The sequence below is a fragment of the Delphinapterus leucas genome, chromosome 20, assembly GCF_059928025.1.
Source record: "Delphinapterus leucas isolate spDelLeu-1000000601 "Yukka" chromosome 20, BTC_Dleu_Yukka2, whole genome shotgun sequence".
In the NCBI taxonomy this organism is placed as follows: Eukaryota; Metazoa; Chordata; class Mammalia; order Artiodactyla; family Monodontidae; genus Delphinapterus; species Delphinapterus leucas.
This window is the reverse complement of record NC_143148.1, coordinates 18,081,963-18,106,568: the sequence shown is the minus strand read 5'-3', so window position 1 is coordinate 18,106,568 and position 24,606 is coordinate 18,081,963. Positions and strand designations below refer to the sequence as shown.

Sequence of the window (24,606 nt, the reverse complement as noted above, 5' to 3'; positions counted from 1 at the left end):
GGAAGAGAATGGTGCTGTGGTGCCTTCTGTGTTAGGGGCTCTCTGTTTTCACTGAGAACCTCTGTTCTCCGGTGGGGGGGGCGCTCATGGAACATCTTTAGGAAGATTCAGTTATTATTTGCAATCTTGGTCCTAAACTATAGAAATTTTCTGTAAAAATTTCCTATTTTTTTTTCATAGAAACCACAGGCATAATAATCTGGGTCATTAAGACCCTATGTTTGTCATTTTATTTCCAGAATTATTGCAGCATCTTATGACAAAACAGTGAGGGCTTGGGACCTTGAAACAGGCAAGCTGCTGGTACGTATGCTTTGCCCTAGTGGAGACATCACAGCACAAGGTCTTTTTGTAAAATTAACTTTCATGGGAGTATAGTTGCTTTACAATGCTGTGCTGGTTTCTACTGTACAGCAAAATGAGTCAGTTATACATATACATGTATCCCCTCCTTTTTGGATTTCCTTCCCATTGAGGTCGCCGTGGTACGCTCAGCAGAATTCACAGCACAGGGTCTTGACGGGGCCTTAAGTGGCCTTGAGCTGGGCATGGAGTGTGAAGGGAGGGTAGCCAATCTTTCAGGAAAGGAAAATTTTCTCAGGGACCCAAAATGATGGAGGGTGGGCTTCAGGGAAGGGAAGCTTTCTGAAGCAGGCAGAAGAGGGCTCTCTTTTGAGGGATGGGGAGGATGTGGAAGAAGGGAAGAAGTGGAGGTGGGGGTGGGAGGTGGCATTCCAGGTGGAGGGAACTGCATGGGAAAAGAGACCCTCCCCTAGGGATGTCTGCTTTTGATGGGGCAAGAGGCAGAGCTGAGGCCTTGGGACAAAGGCCATGCACGTGGCCAAAGCACGAGGCTTCTGGGCCCTTCCCAATCTGTCCTCCATCTAAGAAGGTACCACCATCCATCCATCCAAACTGGCCCGATATCCCCGTCTCTCTCCTGCCTGGTACCCAGGCAGCCCTGACACCGCTCCAGGGGTTCCTCAGGGTCTCCTGTCCCATCCCCATCGCCCTTCCCCCAGCAGCTTCTCATCACCTCTCCTCTCCCTTCCTCCTCTTTTCTCTCCTTAAAAAAAAAAATCTTCCTTCCTGGTGTGAAGATCAATTTATACTCATTGTAAACAATTTTTCGAAAGATAAGATAAGCCAAGTTCAAAAAAACAAACACAGAAACCTTAAAACAACTCCCAGAGATTACAATTAACACCTTGGTGTCTCTTTTCCTATACACATGTTAAATGTGAACACGGGCAGGTATATTCTGTTGGCAACATAGTGTCATTATATACTAGCGGATATAGGAGCATCAGTTACTCCTGACTTTGAGCATTTTCCCAAATGCTTATTTCTAATTTATTTATTTGGCTGCACCGGGTCTTATTTGCGGCGTGTGGGATCTTCGTTGCTGCGTGTGGCAACAAAGTTGCCACATGTAGGATCTAGTTCCCTGACCAGGGATCGAACCCCAGCCCCCTGGGCCCCCTGCATTGGGAGTACTGGACCACCAAGGAAGTCCCTATTTTGTTTTTAAATAAGTCCATTTTTTTAGATTCCACGTATAAGTGGTATCATGTGATATTGGTCTTTCTCTGTTTAACTTACTTCACTGAGTACAATAATTTCTAGGTCCAACCGTGTTGCTGCAAATGGCAATAATTCATTCTTTTTTATGGCTGAGTAATATTCCATTGTATATTTATACCACATCTTCTTTATCCATTCATCTGTTAATGGACTTTAGGTTGCTTCCATGTCTTGGCTATTGTAAATAGTTCTGCTATGAACATTGGGGTGCATGTATCTTTTTGAATTAGAGTTTTCAACTTTTCCAGATATATGCCCAGGAGTGGGATGGCTGGATCATGCGGTAACTCTGTTTTTAGTTTTTTAAGGAGCCTCCATACTGTTCTCCACAGTGGCTGCACCAATTTACGTTCCCACCAACAGCGTAGGAGGGTTCTCCTTCCGTTATTACTCTGATGATGGCTATTCTGAACAGTGTGAGGTGATACCTCATTCTGGTTTTGATTTGCATTTCTCTAATAATTAACGACATTGAGCATCTTTTCATGTGCTTTTTGGCCACCTGTATGTCTTCTTTGGAGAAAGCCCTGGTTTCTTTTATGACCTAGTCATACACTATCCCTTCTGCCATATTGTATTCAAAGAAATGGGTCACTAAGTTGAGCCCACACTCTTGGGGCAGGTAATTAAGCTCCAGCTTGTGGAGGGAGGACTATCAAAGAATTGGTGGGCATATTTAAAAACCTTCACAATGGCAATACCATAATTTAGAACATACAGAGAGATCCTCCTTTCCTAAATATGTTGAGTAGCTCTTCGTCCCAAGGGGCTGAGGCTGTAGGGTCTTGTCCACAGGGCAGACATTCAATAAACACTTACCAAACTGAACAAGAAAAAAGTTGGCCAGGGGGCATTCCCTGGCGGTCCAGTGGTTAGGACTCTGCGCTTTCATTGCTGAGGACTCGGGTCCGATCCCTGGTCGGGAAGCTAAGATCCCACAAGCCACTTGGTGCAGCCAAAAAAAAAAAAGAATAAAGTTGGCCATTACTAGAACCTTGCTGCCAGTTCTGCTAGGTGCTTGCTATCCTTGTTCATCTGTCCTAGACACACATTAATTACATTTATTAATTAAAAATTAATTCATGAAAACTAAACAAACAAAAATTCAGTTCCTTATCTGCAGCAGCCTATTACAAGCACTCCATGGCCACATGTGGCCAGTGGCTGGCATACTGAACAGTACATAGAACATTTCAGAAAGTCCTGCTGGAATGCTGGGCTAGAGAGAAAACCTTTGGATTGTTGCCCTATTTCAGTGGAAGCTCAGTCATGAAACCTTCATAGTCTCCTGTAAGTTTTCCCCCGATGGTAAATACGTGGTCTCAGGCTTGGATGTGGACCGTGGAATATGTATAACAGACGCGGAAGACATCACCACCGTGTCCCACATCAAAGGTGAGTTTGCGTGGGCTCCCTGCCCTATTCTGTCTGTGGTAACAGCCACTTGTCGCTTGACAGACAGTGACTTTCGATTGCTTTGTTTGGTGAACCTACAGTGCTCTGAATCACATCATTAAAGATGGGACATTGATGGATAAATGTACAGGCAGTTAAAACTAAGACTGCTTAAGGATTTTCCGTTCAGTCTCGTGCTTGTAATAAATGAAGCAGTGCTCTGCTCCAACCTCACGTGGACATTTAAAGTCCAATTCTTTATTGAGTCCCAGCCTTCTTAACATTTTGATCTGTAATTTTTAAATATAAAAATAATTATCACAGTGATTATGAATAATGCACGTAAAGTATTTATTGTCGTGTTTTACAATGCTGATGATTTGCAATATTATTATTATTAATTGTCATGTAGAAAGAAACAAATTCAGACAGTTAGAAAAAGAACAGAATGGCATCTCCTGAAAAAAAAATCATCGTATGTCAATTTCCCAGTTGTAATCCTATGTAATGATTATGCAAGATGTTATCACTGGGGGAAACTGGGTGATGGGATCTCTGTATTATTCCTTACAACTGCATGTGAGTTAACAGTTATCTCAGGTTAAAAAATACATAATCATTGTAAAAAAAAATTAGTAAGTGTGTAAAGTAAAAAGTGCAAGGCTGCCGTACCTCTTTGGACTCTTCCCTGGAGGTACGTATTATTAACAGTACATTGCTGGGTGGCCTTCGTGTGTGTGTGTGTGTGTGTGTTTGCACACACACAGTACTACTTCCCACATGCATTTAATGTATTTTTATCAACATGGCACCGTGATAGGTGCACTGCCCCACAGCTTGCATATTTCCTTAATGTATCACCGCACACTCTACCTCTCCTCACGCTCGGAGTTCTAGCTGCACGCCACGCCCCTCCATGCTCTGTCCCCACGCCGGACCTTGGCATGTGCTGTTCCTTCTGCCTAGAGCACTCTTCCTTTCCTGCTTCCCTCCATAACTTTTAGGTTCCTTCCTCGACCTCTCGGGGCTGGGCCAGGCTTCCTTCTGCTGGCTGGGAGCCGTGGCACATGCTGCAGATCGTTGCCAGCTCAAGGGTGTCTCCGCATCCACGTGGGCTCTCGGCAAGGGCAGCGGCAGGGGCGGGGGGCAGTGCTCCTTCTCCAAAGCCTGGTTCATGGCAGGCACTTTGTGTGAGTGCAGAGTCCCTTGTGAAAACCAGAGTTGCATCTCTGTAATATTGTCAGTCTAGGGGAGCAGGGTGAGCCTCTGCGTCCCTTGGAGCCTGTGTCCCAGAGTATGGAACGCACGGTAACGAGTCACTTTCCTTGTGCCTCAGATCATCACAGGATGTCGGTCACAGCGTGCTGCTTTGACCCAGACAGCCAGAAGGTGGCTTCCGTCTCACTGGACAGGAGCATCAAGATCTGGGATGTGACATCCCAGGCCACGCTGCTCACCATCACCAAGTGAGGAGGTCCTGCGAGGCCGGGCAGCATCCTGCAGCGGGGAGGTGGGTGGGAGTCCCCCTTCACACCCTCCTGGATTCGGCCTGTGCCCCTTTGGCTCCCCAGCTGGTGTCAATGTGGGACATCTCCAACTATGGTCCGCTGGTGCTGTGAGGAGGCTGGAGATGGAGAAAGGGAAGGGGACAGACAGGCAGGGGGAAACCACTAGCTGTGGTCCCTGGGCTGGGACGGCCCTCAGATGCATTCATTTCAGTGTGAGCCAACACTGGTAAGCATTGTGCAGTGTCCCACTCCCACCCCAAAATGTGGATTTCCAGCATCCCATGTAAAATGGGAAGATCTGATAATCCAGGACCTGCAAGGGTCAATTTGTGGCCACCGGCACCAGGTGGGTGGCCAGCCCTCTCCAGCGGGTCTTGGAGTCAGGATCCCAGAATGTGCATATGCCCTGTCACCCTGCCCGCTCGGCTCAGTTACGAGCCCGGCCGGCCTGGACCAGGCTTTCCCCTGGGCGTCTGGCCCGGGGTTAAGAGAGTGCAGGTTCTCATCCTGCGTGACCTTGGACCTTAGTTTCCTCACCTGCAAACTGAGCCCAGGTGAGGTCTGCACAAGATAACACACAAAGGTCCTTAGCACAGGCTGCATGGTGGGCGCTCAGCATGGGCTCTGTTACCAAGGGTGACTCCCGTGGACACCGGGGTCGGGAGGGGCCGTGGGACACCTGCCCTGCTCCTTAGACCTACTCCGTGGTGGCAGTGAGGAGGGTGACACAGCAGAGGCAGCCGCAGCTCCAGCTGTGGGTGTCACAATCCACTCCACTTTGTTTCCCCAAGGAGGGTGGAAAGGGAGCTAAGGAAAATGTCTATTGGTATATCGGATTGACCCACATTTGTGAATTTTCTGGAAATGTAGCTTTTAGCAAGAAAACATAGAGACAAGGATTCTCAGGGCTACAGGACAGGGCTGGCTTCATGGCATGAACCTCTGAAGTTACACAGAGCTCCACACACAGAAAGTCTCACACTTGATTTCATGCTCTGCCGTTGATATGTTGAAATTCTTCATTTTTGAACAAGGGACCTTGAATTTTTTATTTTAAAAATATGTAATTTACTTTTTGAAAATATAAAGCATGCAACACAGTACAAAATTTAAAAGGTACAAAAGGATATATAGTGAAAAATCTCTCTCTTACCTGTCTCGTAACCATTGTTTCCCCAGAAGCCATCATTTTTCCCCCTTCTTTCCTGCCTGCTGGCTGCCTTCCTTAACAGCTTTATTGAGATATAATTCATACACATCATACAGCTCACCCATTTCCAGTGTACAATTCAGTGGTTTGGGGGATATTACATTATTATTTTTTTAATTGTGGTAAAATATAGAATTTTAACCATTTTAAACTTATTTCACTGACATTACATTTACAATATTGTGCAACCACCACCACTTTCTATTTCCAAAACCCTTTTATCACCCAAACAGAAACTCGGTACCCATTAATAATAATTCCCCACTCCCCGCAACCCTAGCCCCTAGTAACCTCTGTTCTACTTTCTGCCTCTATGAATTTTCTTATACTAGAAATTTCATATGAATGGAATCATACATTATTTGTCCTTTTGTGTCTGGCGTATTTCATCTAACATAATGTTGTGTTTTTTTTTAACATCTTTATTGGAGTATAATTGCTTTACAATGGTGTGTTAGTTTCTGCTTTATACCAAAGTGAATCAGCTATACATATACATATATCCCCATATCTCTTCCCTCTTGCGTCTCCCTCCCTCCCACTCTCCCTATCCCACCCCTCTAGGTGATCACAAAGCTCCGGGCTGATCTCCCTGTGCTATGCGGCTGCTTCCCACTAGCTGTCTATTTTACATTTGGTAGTGTATATATGTCCATGCCGCTCTCTCACTTTGTCCCAACTTACCCTTCCCCCTCCCTATGTCCTCAAGTCCATTCTCTAGTAGGTCTGCGTCTTTATTCCCGTCTTGCCCCTAGGTTTTTCATGCCCTTTTTTTTTAGATTCCATATATATGTGTTAGCATACGGTATTTGTTTTTCTCTTTCTGACTTACTTCACTCTGTATGACAGACTCTAGGTCTATTATGGACACTTAGGTTGCTTCCATGTCCTGGCTATTGTAAATAGAGCTGCAATGAACATTTTGGTACATGACTCTTTTTGAATTATGGTTTTCTCAGGGTTTATGCCCAGTAGTGGGATTGCTCGGTTGTATTGTAGTTATATTTGTACTTTTTTAAGGAACGCCCATACTGCTTTCCACAGTGGCTGTATCAATTTACATTCCCACCAACTGTGCAAGAGTGTTCCCTTTTCTCCACAACCTCTCCAGCATTTATTGTCTCTAGATGTTTTAATGATGGCCATTCAGACCGATGTGTAATGATATCTCATTGTAGTTTTGATTTGCATTTCTCTAATGATTAATGATGTTGAGCATTCTTTCATGTATTTGTTGGCAATCTGTATGTCTTCTTTGGAGAAATGTCTATTTAGGTCTTCTGCCTATTTTTGGATTGGGCTGTTTGTTTTTTTGATATTGAGCTGCATGAGCTGCTTGTAAATTTTGGAGATTAATCCTTCGTCAGTTGCTTCATTTGCGACTAATTTTCTCCCATTCTGAGGGTTGTCTTTTTGCCTTGTTTATGGTTTCCTTTGCTGTGCAAAAGCTTTTAAGTTTCATTAGGTCCCATTTGTTTATTTTTGTTTTTATTTCCATTTCTTTAGGAGGTGGGTCAAAAAGGATCTTGCTCTGAGTTATGTCATAGAATGTTCTGCCTGTGTTTTCCTCTAAGAGTTTGATAGTGTCTGGCCTTACATTTAGGTCTTTAATCCATTTTGAGTGTATTTTTGTGTATGGTGTTAGGGAGTGTTCTAATTTCATTCTTTTACATGTAGCTGTCCAGTTTTCCCAGCGCCACTTATTGAAGAGGCTGTCTTTTCTCCATTGTGTATTCTTGCCTCCTTCATCAAAGATAAGGTGACCATATGTGCTTGGGTTTATCTCTGGGCTTTCTGTCCTGTTCCATTGATCTATATTTCTGTTTTTGTGCCAGTACCATACTGTCTTGATTACTGTAGCTTTGTAGTATAGTCTGAAATCAGGGAGCCTGATTCCTTCAGCTCCATTTTTCTTTCTCAAGATTGCTTTGGCTATTCAGGGTCTTTTGTGTTTCCATACAAATTGTGAAATTTTTTATTCTAGTTTCGTGAAAAAGGCCATTGGTAGTTTGATAGGGATTGCATTGAATCTGTAGATTGCTTGGGTAGTATAGTCATTTTCACAATGTTGATTCTTCCAATCCAAGAACATGATATATCTCTCCATCTATTTGTATCATTTTTAATTTCTTTCATCAGTGTCTTATAATTTTCTGCATACAGGTCTTTTGTCTCCTTAGGTAGGCTTATTCCTAGGTATTTTATTCTTTTTGTTGCAATGGTAAATGGGAGTGTCTTCTTAATTTCACTTTCAGATTTTTCATCATTAGTGTATAGGAATGCAAGAGATTTCTGTGCATTAATTTTGTATCCTGCTACTCTACCAAATTCATTGATTAGCTCTAGTAGTTTTCTGGTAGCATCTTTAGGATTCTCTATGTATAGTATCATGTCATCTGCAAACAGTGACAGCTTTACTTCTTCTTTTCCGATTTGGATTCCTTTTATTTCTTTTTCTTCTCTGATTGCTGTGGCTAAAACTTCCAAAACAGTGTTGAATAATAGTGGTGAGAGTGGGCAACCTTGTCTTGTTCCTGGTCTTGGTGGAAATGCTTTCAGTTTTTCACCATTGAGGACGATGTTGGCTGTGGGTTTGAACCTACTTTCTGGAGGGTTTTCATCATAAATCGGTGTTGAATTTTGTTGAAAGCTTTTTCTGCATCTATTGAGATGATCATATGGTTTTTATTCTTCAATTTGTTAATGTAATGTATCACATTGATTGATTTGCGTATATTGAAGAATCCTTGTATTCCTGGGATAAACCCCACTTGATCATAGTGTATGATCCTTTTAATGTGCTGTTGGATTCTGTTTGCTAGTATTTTGTTGAGGATTTTTGCATCTATGTTCATCAGTGATATTGGCCTGTAGTTTTCTTTCTCTGTGACATCTTTGTCTGTTTTTGGTATCAGGGTGATGGTGGCTAACATAATGTTTTTAAGGTTTATATATGTTATAGCCTGTATTAGAATTTCATTCCTTTTTATGACTGAACAATATTCCATTGCATGTATATACCACATTTTGTTTCTCTATTTATCTGTTGAGGAACACGAGTTGCTTCTGTCTTTTAGCTGTTGTGAATGATGCTTCAATGAACACTGGTGTACAAATATCTGTTCAATTCCCTTCTTTCAATTCTTTTGGCTATATATCTAGAAGAGGAATTTCTGGATCATGTGGTAATATTATGTAAAGCTTTTTGAGAAACTGGCACCTTGCATTTTAATCTTGCACTGGGCCCTGCAAATTATATAGCTGGTCTTACTAGAGAAGTTTGAAAATTCATAATCTCAACTGATTTTGAAGCTTGCAAGGAATAAACACAAGTACTTTGTTATAATTTTTTTGCATCAGTTGTCAAACATAATTTAGAAAACTCAAGAGGAGAAGGAAAATCTACTGTATTTACCCATACTTTTGCTTACCATGTTCTATTTTCTGATATTCCAAGTTTCCTTCTTTCACCATTTTCTTTCTGTTTAGAAAAATTTCCTTTAGCTATTCTTTTAGGGTAGGTCTGAGGGCAACAAATTCTCTTTGTTTTCCTTCATCTGAAAATGTCTTGATTCCTCCTTCAATCCTGAAGGATATTTTTTTGCTGGATATAGAAATCTGTGCTGACAGTTCTTTTCTTTCCTCATTTGAAAACTGTCATATCACTTTTTTCTGACCGCCATGGTTTCTGATGAAGAATCCACTGCCGTTCAAATAGTTTTTCCCCTATAAGTAAGGTGTCATTTCTCTTTCATTGCTTTCAAGATTTTTTTCTTTTTCTCTACTTTTCAAAAGTTTAATTACAATGTGTCTGTGTATAGATTTCTTTGGGTTTATCCTACTTGGGCTTCACTCCGCTTTTTGAATCTGTCCTTTGCCAAATTTGGTAAAATTCTAGACAATTTCTTTGATTATTTTTTCAGCTCTATGTTATTTCTCCTTTTCTTCTGAGATGCTGATTACCCAAATGTTAGGTATTTTCTTGTAGTCTCACAGGTTTCTGAGGCTCTGGTTTTTTTCAGTCTATTTTTTGGATTGGTTAATTTATATTGTCTGTCTTCATATTTACTGATTATTTCCTCTATCTTCTCCATTGAGGGTTTTTGTTGCTGTTGTTGTTTTTGTTATTGTATTTTCAGTTCTAAAATTTCCATTTGGTCATTCTTTATACCTTCTATTTCTTTGCTGAGGCTTTCAACCTTTTTGTTTATTTCAAGCACGATTGTAATTGTCCATCAAAGCATTTTTGTGATGGCGGCTTAAAAATCCTTGTCAGATAATTCTAACATCTGTGTCATCTCAGTATTGGCATCTGTTGACTCTCTTTCCCATTCATGTTGAGATTTTCCTAGCTCTTAGTATGATGAGTGAATTTCAGTTTCATCCTGGGCATTTTGAGTATTGCATTACGAGACTCTAAATCTTACTTAAATCTTCTGTTTTAGCAGGCTACCTCATTAGAGCCTGGCAAGGGTGGCAGTCTAGACTCTAGACTTTGCTGACAGGGGTGGAGATGGGATTGCAGTTTTTCCCAAGATTTTTCACTGGAGTAAGGCAGGCATTGTGTAAAGGTTTTCTGTCTTACTAGGCTATCCCTTTGGCTAGGGAGAACAGGCTTTTCTTGGGAGCTTTTTATCCTGTCCTTATTGTTTTGGGGGTTGCAGGCTTTCCCAATACCCAGTCCAGGATATAAGAAACAAAAAGAAAACTACAGGGACTCAACAGCGTGCCATCCTTGGGTCCCAAGATCCTTAGCTGGCCTGCCTTCTCTTCTCCACCTTTTGCAGTCTTCTGTTTGCTTTATAAATGCCCAGGGTTATTAGCTGTACTTTTTTAAAAAAAATAAATTTATTTATTTTATTTATTTATTTTTGGCTGCACTGGGTCTTCATTGCTGCACGCGGGCTTTCTCTAGTTGCGGAGAGCGGGAGCTACTCTTTGTTGCAGTGCATGGGCTTCTCATTGTGGTGGCTTCTCTTGTTGCCGAGCCAGGCTCTAGGCACATGGACGTCAGTAGTTGTGGCACGCGGGCTCAGTAGTTGTGGCACACGGGCTGAGTTGCTCTGCGGGGTTGCTCTGAGGCATGTGGGATCTTCCCGGACCAGGGCTCGAAACTGTGTGCCCTGCATTGGCAGGCAGATTCTTAACCACTGTGCCACCAGGGAAGCCCCTGTTAGCTGTACTTAACAGGAGGAAAGGGGAGCAGTACATTGACTCCATCTTGTCCAGAACGTTTTCCCCAAACTTTTGCACTAAGTAAAATGGTCTTTTATGTTATGTGGGGTTTATCTGAAATGAGAGCCGCATCCTGGAAAAGAGAGAGAGCCTTGGTTTAAACCTCAGCGACAGTCTCTGGATTCAGAGGAGGGCTTGTTATTCACCTCCAGTATATGCTGGGATGGTTCTTGCCCCACCAGGCACTGGGATTTGGACATTTTAAGCCTGGATACCCCTGGGAAGCCGACATTTCTTCTCCTTTGATCCTACTCAGTTTGTGAACTTCAGAGAACTAAAAGAGTCTAAAACTCTGACTTGAGCTCTAGAAAACAGTTTTGTTCAACCTTTTCTTCATTTAGATGAATTGATATTATAATCCAGGCTACTCAGAGATGCTCAATTATGTTTATAAGTTTGCTTGAAAACTCTCTTTGTAACAGGAGATGACAGTCACAGGGAAAAATACTTTGAAGATCATAACAAATCAAAGAAAAGCAAAATTCTGACAGTTCTTTTCTGTAAAAAAATAAGATATTTAAAAATTGAGAATGGGGCTTCCCTAGTGGCGCAGTGGTTGAGAGTCCGCCTGCCGATGCAGGGGACACGGGTTCGTGCCCCGGTCCGGGAAGATCCCACATGCCGCGGAGCGACTGGGCCCGTGAGCCATGGCCGCTGAGCCTGTGCGTCCAGAGCCTGTGCTCCGCAACGGGAGAGGCCACGACAGTGAGAGGCCCGCGTACTGCAAAAAAAAAAAAAAAAGGAATGGGGTCACAGGGTATCAGCTCCAATGCCCCCTCCACTCACCTCCCCTTTAGTGTGTCCTCGGATCCTCCAGGAGTGATGTACTAATGTGTGCACCCTTCCATATATGTTTCAGAGCACACACCAATGCAATCTCAAACTGCTGTTTTACCTTCAGTGGCCATTTCCTGTGTACAAGCTCTTGGGATAAAACCTTAAAAATATGGAACGTCCACACAGGGGAGTTTCGAAACCGTGGAGCCTGTGTGACTCTGATGCAGGGTCATGAAGGTTCTGTGAGCTCCTGCCACTTTGCCAGAGACAGTGAGTAATTAAATGTTGAAGGATTCCACACCCGTGGGAGTGCTGGGGTAGAGTTCCTCACGTTCCGTTCATGTGGACTTTCCTTAGTATAAAGAGGTGATTTCCAATGATGCCAGTGGTGAGGGTGGATTTATTTTCCCCAAGAACAGAAAAGCCAAGAGGGAGATTCATATGCACAAGTTTGCAAATGATGGAAACTCAGTTTGATATAGCTTAAGCAACAAGATAAATCTGTTAACATTTTTTTCAAATCTATTTTTTTATTGTTTTTTTCTTTTTAACATCTTTATTGGAGTATAATTGTTTTACAATGGTGTGTTCGTTCCTACTGTATAACAAAGTGAATCAGCTATACATATCCCCATATCCCCTCCCTCTTGCATCTCCCTCCCACCCTCCCTATCCCACCCCTCTCGGTGGTCACAAAGCACCGAGCTGATCTCCCTGCGCTATGCAGCTGCTTCCCACTAGCTATCTATTTTACATTTGGTAGTGTATGTATGTCCATGCCACTCTCTCACTTCATCCAGGAGCTGGTCACCCTTCAGGAGGGCTGTGTCCAGCCAACCCTTCCGCTCTATCCTTCAGCTCAGCTTCTCTCTTGTATTGACCTTTCTCCTCAAGGAGGCAAAGATGGCCTCTGGTGGTCCAGGCCAACAAAGGTTCTGGTCACTGGCAATCCTAGAGAAAGAGAAAACGTCTTTCTGGTGGTGCCCGTACAAGTCCCAGGGAAGACTCACATTGGCTCAGCTGGGGATACATGCCCATCTCTGAACCAACCCCTTTAGCAGGGGATGAAAGGCTCTGATTGGCCGTGCCTGCGGTACTTGCCCATCCTTAGAGCTGGAGGTCAGAGTCGGTACCCTCTGAACCAGAGGCACTGAGAATATGTGAGGGGTGTTTCTGCATGGGACATTGGAGAGCTGTTTCCAGATGAAGGGGCCTGGATGTGACCAGGAGCAATGCCATGAAGCAGCCAGGGGCAGCTGGCCCCAGTGAGAGCTGTGACTGCTCCCGACACCCAGGAGCCAAATGTTATGACTATACTCCACGGTCCTCGTGGGGAGTGGGGCTTGCTCTGTGTGTCAAGGGGAGTACCCAGCCAATATGCACACAGTCAGGGCCTGGCTTGAGAAACATTTCCCTCTTCAGAAGCAGCCTCTGTGTAAGTCAGACCCCTCTGTGAGGTGCCCCACCAGCTTCTGTCCTTGGCATTATAGGTTTCAGAGTTGCATATAGTCAGTCAATCATCACTATTTGTGGATTCTGTATTTGTGAATTTACCTACTGGGTAAAATTTATTTGTAAGCCTAAAATCAATACTCATGGCACTTTTGCAGCCACCCGTAGATACGTGCAGGGCGGCAACAAGCTTGCCATGTGCACACGGTCCCAGCCGAGGCTGAACAAGGTGACCCTCCGTCTTCTCCTTTCAGTTCTCTTATCATAAGGTGTCCTTGCTGTGACCTATTTAGTCCCACTTTTTTGCATTTTGTGCTCTTTGTTGATGATTTTGCGGTTTAAAGGGGCCCCCCAGCATAGTGCTGAAGTGCTGTCTAGTGTCCTAACCGCAAGAAGCCTGTGATGTGCCTTACAGGGAAAACACATGTTAGATACGCCTCGTTCAGACATGAGTTATAATGCTGATGGCCATGAAATCAATGTTAATAAGTAAGCAATATGTATCAACTAAGGTGTCATTAAACAGAAACAGACAGAAAACAAGGTTATGTACTGATGGGTTAATGAAAATGTTGTAACCAGAGGCTCACAGGAACCTAACCCTGCATTTCCCCTAAGACCAATCATCACTCATTGAGTGTGATGACTTTGTAGAACGCAACTACCATGAATATCGAGCGTCAACTGTAATTGATTGGGGGTTGTTGAGTCACACCCAGAAGGGGTTTGACTGTCCTCAGAGTGAGCCACGGTGGCACCTCACAGATGCATCTGCGGCCTGCTTTGGCCTCACCGGAGGAGGAAACAGTTGGTTGAGGAAGGTGACCCCCTGAGACTCTTTCATTTTGTGTTCCAGCCTCTTTGCTTGTGTCTGGAGGGTTCGACAAGACTGTGGCTATTTGGGATGTAGGAGAAGGCTACCGGAAGCTCTCCTTGAAGGTACCAATGCCAGCATCACATAGAAGATCTGAGCTTCATTCTTCATTTCATGCTGGGTGCTGGGTGCTGGGGATACAACAGTTAGACAGACCTAAATGTTCGCAATGGAGCAACACCTCTGTGGGCAAGGTCAGGCAAGAAACCAACAAACAAATCCTCAATAGTGATGAGTGACACAGAGTAGCCACAACAGGGTGATATGATAGAAACAGACTCCAGGGACTAATCCACAGTGGGAGGGCCTCTTGGAGAAGGTGGCATTTGAGCTGAGAACTGGATGGCAAAGAAAGACTGGATGAGTGAGGATCTTGGGGAAGGGTGTTCCAGGAAGAGGGAGCAGCAAATGCAAAAACTCCGAGGAGGGTCAGTGTCTATGAACAGCAGAAATTACTGTGCAAAAGGTTGAATGCCATCACGAGGCATGCATAGAAAGCTGTGGGGCTTCAGAATGGTGGGTGTCAATGGTGGGTGAGTACTTTTGGCTGCAGGTTAGAGGAGACTCAACTTAAAGTGGCTGTATGGTAAGGAGATGGATTGTGCAACACAACAAGAACCCAAAGGTTAGGCAGTCCCAGGACTGGCTACTTCAGTGCCTCTGTTCCAGCTGCCCCCACCCCAAGACTTCTGCATACTCCTTGATCTCGTGATCTCATGGCCGCCTTTGGCTGTGAATGCTTGCATTGATGACTCTTGGTTTCTCTATTTCCTGTGACCCAAATGTGGACTGTGTCCCCTTGATCACCATAATATTCAGTATCCCAAAGCTGTTCTATCTGACTCTCTTCTCTGTGGGTTTGGAGAGGCAAGGGGAGTTTACATCATAGCACATGAATGGCTTAAGACTGAATGTTCGGGCTTCCCTGGTGGCGCAGTGGTTGAGAGTCCGCCTGCCGATGCAGGGGACATGGGTTTGTGCCCTGGTCTGGGAGGATCCCACATGCCGCGGAGCGGCTGGGCCCGTGAGCCATGGCCGCTGAGCCTGCGCGTCCGGAGCCTGTGCTCCGCAACGGTAGAGGCCACAGCAGTAAGAGGCCTGTGTACCACAAAAAAAAAAAAAGTAAGCAACGTTGGATTCTTGACTTTTTTTTTTGGTTTTTGTTGTTCTTTCAAAGGGTTTTTTTCCTAGGTCCTCTTAAAATTCTACTTTTCTTCAGGGCCATAATGACTGGGTGATGGATGTTGCCATTAGCAACAACAAGAAATGGATCCTGTCTGCTTCAAAGGTAAAAGTGGCCAACCTTTGAGTGACTTAAAATCTCTATCACATTTGTGAGAATTGGTGTTAGCAGAAGTGCATTGTCAAGTAAAATTCCTCAGTCTGAAGGACCGAGCAGCTCAGTCTGAAGGCTACACCTGGCCAGGCCGACACCATCCAGGAAGTGGGAACGTGGAAAGTGGGTCCTTTGCTCATATGGGAAGTTGCCAGGCATTTCTTTGCACAGTTGTCATTTGAACTTCATTGGAGAAAGGGCCTGTCCAGACTGGTAAGTGATGGAGCCAACAGGGGGCCTTAGAGGGAAAGGGGTCAGCTCGTGGGCAAGCAGACAACCCCGAGGTTCCAGGTGGGTCTTCCCTCGCTAGTCACTGCATCCTGGGATTCCCGTGCCAATGGCACATAACAGACAGCCCAGGATATCCTGAGGGCTGTCCTTCATGTGTAAGCACCAGAGAAGTGGGGCCCCACCTTGTCCCCCAACCTTTGTTAGAGCCATCTCATTCTCTAGGCTGGGGGTTTCTAGGTGTATAAAAATGTGGGCAAGACTCTGCCTGCCATGATCAACTTCTTAGAGAGCCAATGCAGGATACCATCACACCTGACCAAAAAAACCCCATAATATTATAATACATAATAAAAATTATATGCCAATGTGTTGTTACTTTAGCATAAAAAATATGAAAAATATTGTCAATTATATCTCAGTAAAGCTGGAAAAAAGTAAAAATACAAGACAAAGTATCAAAAATGAGTGTTTATTTGAAATTATGTCTTATTTACTTTTCTGTTACATAAATGCTATTATTTAAACAAAACAACAACAGGACTAATCAATAACAGTGATTAGTAGTAACTGATAGTAGGATAATTAAGCAAATATGGTTAAGAAAAAAATATATTTTAGGGCTTCCCTGGTGGCGCAGTGGTTGATCTGCCTGCCGATGCAGGGGACATGCGTTCGTGCCCCAGTCCGGGAAGATCCCACATGCCGTGGAGCGGCTGGGCCCGTGAGCCATGGCTGCTGAGCCTGCGTGTCCGGAGCCTGTGCTCTGCAATGGGTGAGGCCACAACAGTGAGAGGCCCGTGTACCGCAAAAAAAAAAAAAAAAAAAAAATTGAGCAGATCATACAGAGGGTTATATATAACCTCACCCTCCAGTTGCCACTTGCATTAAGTGTGGTATATTCATCACAATTGATGAACTAATATTGATATATAATTATTAATTACAGTCCATGGTTTAAGTTTCACTCTTTGTGTTGTGTGGGTTTTGCCAAATGCATGTCATGTATCCACCATCACAGTATCATACAGAACAATTTCACTGTCCTAAAAACTCCTTGTGCTGCACTTGTGCTGCATCCCTCCCCTTCTTCCCCAGAGCCCCTGGCGACCACTGACCTTTTTACTGTCTCCATATTTTTGCCTTTCCCATAACATTATATAGTTGGAATCATACAGTATGTAGCCTTTTCAGACCGGCTTCTTTCACTTAGAAATTTGTATTTAAGGCTCCTCCATGTCCTTTTTGTGGCTTAACAGTTCATTTCTTTTTTTTTTTTAATCACTGAATAATATTCTATCACATTAATGTACCACAGTTTGTTTATTCTCTTATTCAGGGACATCTTGGTTGCTTCCAGTTTGGGGGACACGGGACTTCCAGTGCTAAGGCTAGGATGGTGCTAGAGAAACTGGGACAGTTGGTCACCCTAACTGTCCCTCTGCAGGTCAAAGTTGTCCACGTGTAACCTGGATGGCATGCCCCTCCCTGGGTCATCCAAGCCTAACGAACCCATTTTGTAACTGCTGGTTTGCTGTTTAACTTGTTTTAGGATAAGACCATGAGACTATGGAATATTGAAGAAATTGACCAAATTCCTTTGGTAATCGAGTATAAAAAGGCCCGGGGCTTAAAGCTGAAACAGGTTGGTATTGGGTAAAATGAAGCCAAAAGAAGGCTTTCATTAGTTCTCTCTACAAATTTATTCTTTGAACAAACTGGGCAAGTGGGGATAAAACTATGAACAAACAGATTGACATTTTTGCCCTGAGGGAGCTTACATTTCTAAAAGGGGAGACAAACAATGAATAAAGAAATTAGAAAAATATGTAGTAGGTTACATGATGATCAGTAGTTTGGAGGAAAATAACATAGGAAACGGGAGTGCGGGCAGTTGCAGCATTCTAAAGGGTGGTGGTCAGGATACGCCTCATTGAGAAGGTGATATTTGTTCAAAGACTTGAAGGTAGTGAGGGAGTGAGCTGTGCAGCTCTTTTAGGGAAAGAACATCCCAGCAAAGGGAAGAGCCCATGTGGAGACCCGGAGGCAGGAGTGAGCCTGGTGCTGAGGACTGGAGTGAGCAGGGTGGGTGGGAGGCGATGAGGCTGGAGGGAATCCTGGAGGGAGGCTGGCACACAGCTGGACCCCGTGTGGGCCTCCTACGCTCCTGCAGCAGAACCCCGGCCAGGTCCCCAGTGCCCCGTTTCCCATGGATGGGGCTCAGGTCCCAATTCTCTAGTGGATGATCATGGCGGGTACATCTTCTGCTTCACCAGGTATAGCCAGGGCTGGCCCTGGGCAGTGGAGGCCAGTCCCTGCTGGGGCCTCGCATTGCAGGCACCTGGCTGCCACCTCAAGAGGCTGAGGAGTCCCTGCTGGGCCCTTGTGAATCCTGGAGCTCCCTAGGCCTGTCTCCACTCAGAAGGCCTGGCTGGGAGCCACTGCTTCTGGGGATGGCTAATTGGAGAATGGCACCGGGGGGCAGGGAGGTAAGGGGTGGGACCCAGGTGGAACCCCATCTTTGTGGCCAGCTGGTCCTCATGGCCTTTGTGGCCATGTCGGCCCTTAGGCCCTGGAAGCTGACTGGGTACAGAGCAGTGCTTGTGTCCTCCACCTGCCACCTGGGGAGGGACCCAGGAGCTGCTTCCTCTGAGCCCTGCTGTTCTGGGCTTGGGTCGTGGGAAATGATGCTGTAGAATAAGGCAGGTAAGGGATTGAATTTCTTTCTTGCAAAAGAAATAAAAGAAACCTACCTGAAGTTGTAGCAAAGATGAGCTCGCTGCATTTGACTTGCTCTGATTCAATACGAGAAACTTCAGAGGCCACACTTCCCAGAAGACCTGCCCTGGGCGGGGTTGGCCCCATCTCTCCTGCAGGCTTTGGTGCCCTGGAGCGGGCAAGAGTGGCAAAGCACAGGGGCTTGGAGAGCCAGGGCAGGGGCTTGCCGCCTGCCGGCTCGTCTCAGGGGGACCGTGCTTTGGTGGGAGCCCCGAGAGACCTCTGCCCATGGCCTGAGAGCCCACCCCCTGGTGTTGCTCACTTGTTGGTGGGAAAATGTTGCAAGTGAGCTGTGCCACTGTATCCACTGTCCTCTGGGTGCTTCGGCTCAAAGATAGAGGAGGATGCTCAGCACCTTCATCATCTAGAAAAAAACTCCTGCTTTGTTCAGAAGTCTTGCCTACTTGATTCTCAAAAGTTAGGCATCCCCAGGATGTCGGGGAGTTAGGATAGCCCCTCGGCCCTGTACTTTTGCTCTGCACAGAACAGAGGGTGAGGTTAGACACCCACCCCAAATCCTCAGCACCATCAAGTGGCTTTCCACTCCTCCCCGCCACCCTGGGACCCCACAGCAGGGGACATGAGCTGGAAGGACCTGCATAGCTTTTGAGAGGGAAAAGAGCAGGAAGCCTGTGCTTATTCCCTCTCAGTGGCAATTTCTATCCTTGTGCACTTAGAGCCCCAGAGAGGGGAGGCAGCTCTTGCCTTGGCCTGGCCCAAGGCAGTTGGATCAGGGGGGAGAATTCTAACTGCAGGCCTTGATCTCCTCTGATCAGCACCTCCTTTCTACTCTTTTAAAATATTTCATGTCAGTGTGAAGAATGTGACAGGCCTTTCTCCATCTACGAAAGTGACATCTTTTCTGAAACAGTCACCAAATGTGTGTTCTGCCGGATCGATGCAAAAGACTTGTCAACAGAGGCCTCACCATCATCAGAAGAGGAGGTCTCACTGTCAAGGGAGTGCAGCCTGGGTGAGGATGGCTGATGGCCACTGGAGCCTTTGGGTGACTCGAGCACAGGCCACCTGTCATATAGGTTTCGGGGCTCTGCACAGGCCTTTCTCTGGGGCCCCTCCCCAGCGGGTGGGCCTGTCAGGCTGGGGCAGGGGCCACGCTCTGGCTGGGCTCCCACCACTGTGCCGCCTCCTCAGCTCCACAGCCCCTTGGGGATCCCTCTGTCTTTAGTTTATATGCAGAATAAATACAGATTCTTTTGGAAAACAAGTGTGCATGTGAATTCTAGAAACATTTTTGTTCTTTCTAAATTCTATGTCCTGGTGTCCATCCTGTCTCATTTTTGGAACACATTCTGGTCTCTGGATTTGCCCTGTAAAGCAGCCGCAGCCTCTTCATTGTTGAATGAAGAGGAAGCTGTGTAGCTCCATCTGTGGAGTGGACTGTACCGTGGCACTGTGGGTGCCTCCCTGGCTAATGCTCCCAGATGGTCACTGCTCAGAGCAGAGGAAGGTCTGGTTAGGCAAGTGGGTGGTGGGCATTTCCATCACAGAATACTTCTTGCTCTCCACCCCAGTTTCTTTACTTTCCAGGATGCCCATGCATGTGTACAGCCTCCTTCCTGCTTCCACGCATACAATGTAATCAATTACTTCACAAAGAGCAAGGTATCAGTTAAACGTGAAGGGCTCCCTTTTCCATCTGGTATGGCTTACAGGATTTCCGTCAGATATCATTAGTATGCCCCTTAGTCCTTTTAAAAAAACTTAGCTGCAGGACTGATTTATTTAATGTTAACTGATTGGCATCCCATAATTCTGCCCATGAGCACCATAACCTGGTAGTCATTGCTTGGGCAGGTCCTGTGCTTGGTGCTACGCTCCTTAGCCACAACCAGGATGACTGCCCAGCTTCAGCAGGCTGTTCAGTATTTATGCATTAATTTACATGAATGATGCATGAACATGGCAAAACTCCACTGCATCAGCCTCCCAGCAATTGGGCTCTTTTTGGAAGAGAAGTCTTATCCCTTCTCTGGCACATGAAGACATACATAAATGTATTCTTCCTCACTGCTGTGGAGGATGTCTGGCCTGCATCCACTGTCCCCAGGGACGGGCAGGTAGGTTGCTTCTTGTTTTTAGCTATTACAAACAATGCTGGAGTGAACCTTCTTGTGTACATACTTTTGCAGAGACCTACATTTCTGTGGATTAGGCTCTCCCACTGGAGAAATCGCTGGGTCAATGGATTAGCAGGTTTTGGTTTTGTTGCTGCTCGAAGGCACTCTAAAAAGTGTTGTGATGAAGTGGCTTAGGTGTCTGAGTGAGGAGCGCCAGAGGGGCAAGTGAGACGCCTGAGTGGGGAGGGCTTTGCCTTCCTCTGGCAGCGGAAACCTTCCACGTACGGTGTTGATGCTCTAAGGCCAGCGGCCTGGGCCCCTTTAAGCTGTTGATCGTTCAGTGCCTGCTCAGGGTCTCTTCAGTGCCCCCGGACTCTCCCCGTGCTCAGGGTCCGCGGAAGAGGCCCAAATGAAGCTGTGGGTCTGGTTTCCACCAGCGGGCGGATGAGCCCCCAGAGCTGACGGCGCCGGAGACCCCGGTGGTCAGCGTGCGGCCGAGGAGGGCAACCGGCCTCCAAGGCTGAGGGCGCCAGTGCGATGGGTCCGACACGTGGTCACTGCGGGACCACGGCCGGGTTGAGCCCTGATCCAACGCTGGGGAGCCGGCAGCCCGGCCGTGCTAGCGGGCCCTGGATCTCCGGACCGGGGCTCGGCCTCGCCGGACAGCTTGCGTCAGTTCTGGAGGGCCGAAGACCAGATCTTTCGCGAGCATTCCCCAAAGATGGGCCACCCTGGCTCCACGGCGGGGTCGGACACCGCAACACTGGGAAGACTAGCGGGCCCGGCCCGCCCGCTGCTCACTGCCCGAGCTTCCGGCTTCCGAGTACAACTCTTCGGTCTAAGCCGCCTGCGACGAGGACCTTACACAGCGCATGCGTCAGCCGCCGACAAAACTTGTGCGCGTGCCCGCAGCCTATACAGTAAATGGTGATGGGGAACGGACTCTCGCGGTAGTTGTGCGGGCGGCGCCGTGGCTTAGTTGGTTAAAGCGCCTGTCTAGTAAACAGGAGATCCTGGGTTCGAATCCCAGCGGTGCCTCAAGCGAGCGTCCCGGCTCTCATTTTACCCACGCCCTGTTTTGCTCTGCGCCCCTACCCAGTTCCTCCTCGCTTTGAGGGTATGAGGGGCAGCTTAAGAAGCCAATTTAATGCCCCCCTGCCCGCGGCGGTGTGGGGCGCTGGCCCTCCTCGGAGTCAGCCCCTAGCGTTTCCTTGAGCTGCGGGGCATCCTTGACTCGGCCTCCGGAGCAGAGAGGACGTCCCCTGGAGGCGGCGCGGGACTCCCCGGGTGCCGTGGGAACACTCCTGGGGTTAGAGATGCCCCGCAGGGCGAGCAACCTGCCCAGGTTCCGCTGCCGCTGCGTTGGGAGGCCGAGCCCGGGCACTTCTCCGTCGATTTATTCCGGAAGCGGCCGACTGGACTTGACACCTCTCACATAGGCCTGCTGACTTACTCCCCTCTCTCCAGCCACGCGATCCGGATCATCATTCCCCAGATTGAAGACTGGGGCTTGCAGAGGTCAAGTGAGGCCCAAAGTCACGGGCACCTGGGAGAGCGGAGGATTGAACCCGGCCAGCGTGACCCTCAGGCTGATGAAAGAATGAAATTTCCAGGGAGGGAAGCTGGAAATTTGGGACTTCCTGTGCCAAATTTAGAGCCGGCTTCTCCAGAGGGCCCGGTGTGAGGCTGAACTCTAAGGCCCGGGGCTGCACAAGTAGACGGTTGTGGGTCCTGACCCAGAGAAATTGCATCGGAGTCTCTGGGGGTGCAGTGAGGCATTGGAAAGAAAAGTTACCCAGGAATTCTCATGTCAAACGAAACAAAATTCAAGTCAGATGCAACAGGACAGTTCCAACGAGCTGCAGAAATTGCAGTTATGGTATCAGCCTGTGTTCCCAATAGACCACCTGCCCCAGAAGCAGCTCCTTTCTCTCCTTCTCCCACGGGTCTGAGTTTATTGTGTGTGTGTGTGTGTGTGTGTGTGTGTGTGTGTGTTTCCTCCCTCTTCTTTGGGGGTCAGTTCTCACCCTTTGCAACTTGGTTGTTTTTGATTGGCGTTGCACAGGAAAACCTGTAGGGATACTTTGAAGCTTTGCATTTCTGTTGGGAGCATCCTCCTAATCCAATTGGAGATGGGTTTATTGGTAATAAGGCTTGAGTCACTGTGGCGCTGTTTTTTTTTTTGTTTTTTTTTTTCTGGCTCATCTTTACTGCTAGCCTGAGGTATTCCAGGTCAGTTTTGAGCATTTACCTATTAGGTGGCTAAGGGGAGATGTTGGTTGTGGGTGTGAGTCTGGGTCTTAGGGAGGGTCAGCTGGAGAAAAGGATTTGCGGGTCACCAGTCTTGCGTACAGCAGTTAACTCTGAAGGTGTTGCAAGGGTGAGCACTCCTGGGCAGTGAGCAAAGCCAGAAAAGACAATAGGCCCAGGGTTGAGTGCACCCCTCCTTCTTTTCTTTAAAAATGCCATGCTGTTCCTGCTTGCTGTGCCCTGTGCTTGGAATGCTGTTTCCTGCACCTTTTGCAGAAATGGGTCTTTGTCATCTCCTGGCCTTTAGCAAGTGTATCACCTCTTTGGGAGGCCTCCCCTCACCATGCTCTGTCCAGGAGTCTTTGCCACGCCCCCAGGCCAGCGTCCAGTACCTCATCCTGCTTATTTCCTTTACAGCCTTTTCACGGTCTGAAATCACCTTGTCTATTGTCCATTTTCTCAAAGAGAATTAAGCCCCGAGAGGTGAGGAGCCACATATGTCTATTTACCTAATGGTTCTTGGAATATAATAGGCATTTGTGGACACATGACTTTTAAAAAATTGACCACATTCTCTTGATTGGATTATGCATTTTGAGGGTTTTTTTGGACAGCTAGCCTGTCTTTTCAAATGCTGTAAGGCAGCAATTCACAAAATGTGGTTCATGGACCCCTAGGGGTCCCTAAGACTCTTTCAGACGGTCAAATCTATTTTCATAATGATACTGTTACATCGCTTTATCACTGTGTTGACATTTGCACTGATGTGCTACAGCAGTCCGCTGGCACCTGAGCAGGAATCAAGGCAGTGGCGTCAGGGGGCCCTAGTTGTCATTATATTTATTCTTCACTACCACACTTTCACAGAAAAAAAAAATTTCCCTTAAGAATGTGCTTATGAAGCAGTAAGCATTATTAATTTTATTAAATGTTAACACAAGTACTTTTAATATTTTGTGTGAGGAAATGGGCAGTAGGCAGAAAGCACTTCTGCCGAGTACCGAGGTACAGTGGTTGTTCTGAGAAAAAGTACTCGTGTGATTGTCAGCTGACAAGACCATGTTTTTCGTGGAACACCATTTCTACTTGAGAAGATAACTGGCAGGCAAACTATGCTTATTCACACTTGGGTATTTAATAGACATTTTCTTGAAAATGAATAAAGTGAACCTATCACTTCAAAGAAAACAACTGACAGTATTTGTTGCCAACAATAACATCTGAATTTCCAAGTGAAAACTAAAATTTCAGAAAGGTTTTATACACCATCATGAGCTTGACAGTTTTCCAAGATTTAAAATCTTTCTGATGAGATTTGTGGTTATATTAATGAATATATACTTTTGACATTGTATAATGAGATATGTCAACGTTTGGAAGATATGCGTAATTCAGTGAGCCAATATTTTCCAAATGACCGATGCATGATCCATTTAAAGAGGACAGTCTACCAGTGTATTTTAATGTAACAGTACGAAAGGTTCATTGGTGCGGTTTCAGATTCCACACTACCATTTACTCAGTTTTGGTGTAGTATAAAAGAATATCCACAATTTTCTGGAAAAGGCTGTTAAAATACTCCTCCCTTTTCCATCTATGGAAAGGGCGTATGAGGACATATTTCTTCCACTTCAACCAAAATAACATGTCACAACAGACTAAATGCAGGAGTGGATATGACAATTTAGCTGCTTTCTGTTAAACCCAACATAGAAGAGATTTGCAAACTGTAAAACAGTGCCATCCTTCTCACTCAATTTTGTTTTATTTTGTAAATAGTTTCATAAAAAATGTTATTTGACATGTAATGGGCTTATTATTGTTATGTTAAAATGAATTAATACATATTTTAAATTCTTCTCAGTTTTAATTTCTAATATCTCAAATATTGATAGATATTC

General features: G+C 45.9%; 1 protein-coding gene and 1 non-coding gene across 2 annotated transcripts in view; both read left to right on the top strand.

Moving 5' to 3' along the window:
- WDR88 (WD repeat domain 88) overlaps positions 1-19,582 on the top strand; it is a 38,542-nt gene extending 18,960 nt beyond the window's left edge. Inside the window, exons 4-11 of the mRNA XM_022585823.3 lie at positions 240-303; positions 2,841-2,979; positions 4,316-4,445; positions 11,792-11,979; positions 14,018-14,100; positions 15,255-15,323; positions 17,152-17,244; positions 19,191-19,582. Coding sequence (XP_022441531.1) covers positions 240-303; positions 2,841-2,979; positions 4,316-4,445; positions 11,792-11,979; positions 14,018-14,100; positions 15,255-15,323; positions 17,152-17,244; positions 19,191-19,364 — 940 coding nt within the window. The 3' untranslated portion in view covers positions 19,365-19,582. The remainder of the gene's footprint in view (positions 1-239; positions 304-2,840; positions 2,980-4,315; positions 4,446-11,791; positions 11,980-14,017; positions 14,101-15,254; positions 15,324-17,151; positions 17,245-19,190) is intronic.
- Positions 19,583-21,419: 1,837 nt separating this feature from the next.
- TRNAT-AGU (transfer RNA threonine (anticodon AGU)) lies at positions 21,420-21,493 on the top strand. The gene has a single exon. It is a non-coding gene; the product is annotated as a tRNA-Thr (tRNA).
- Positions 21,494-24,606: the final 3,113 nt, after the last annotated feature.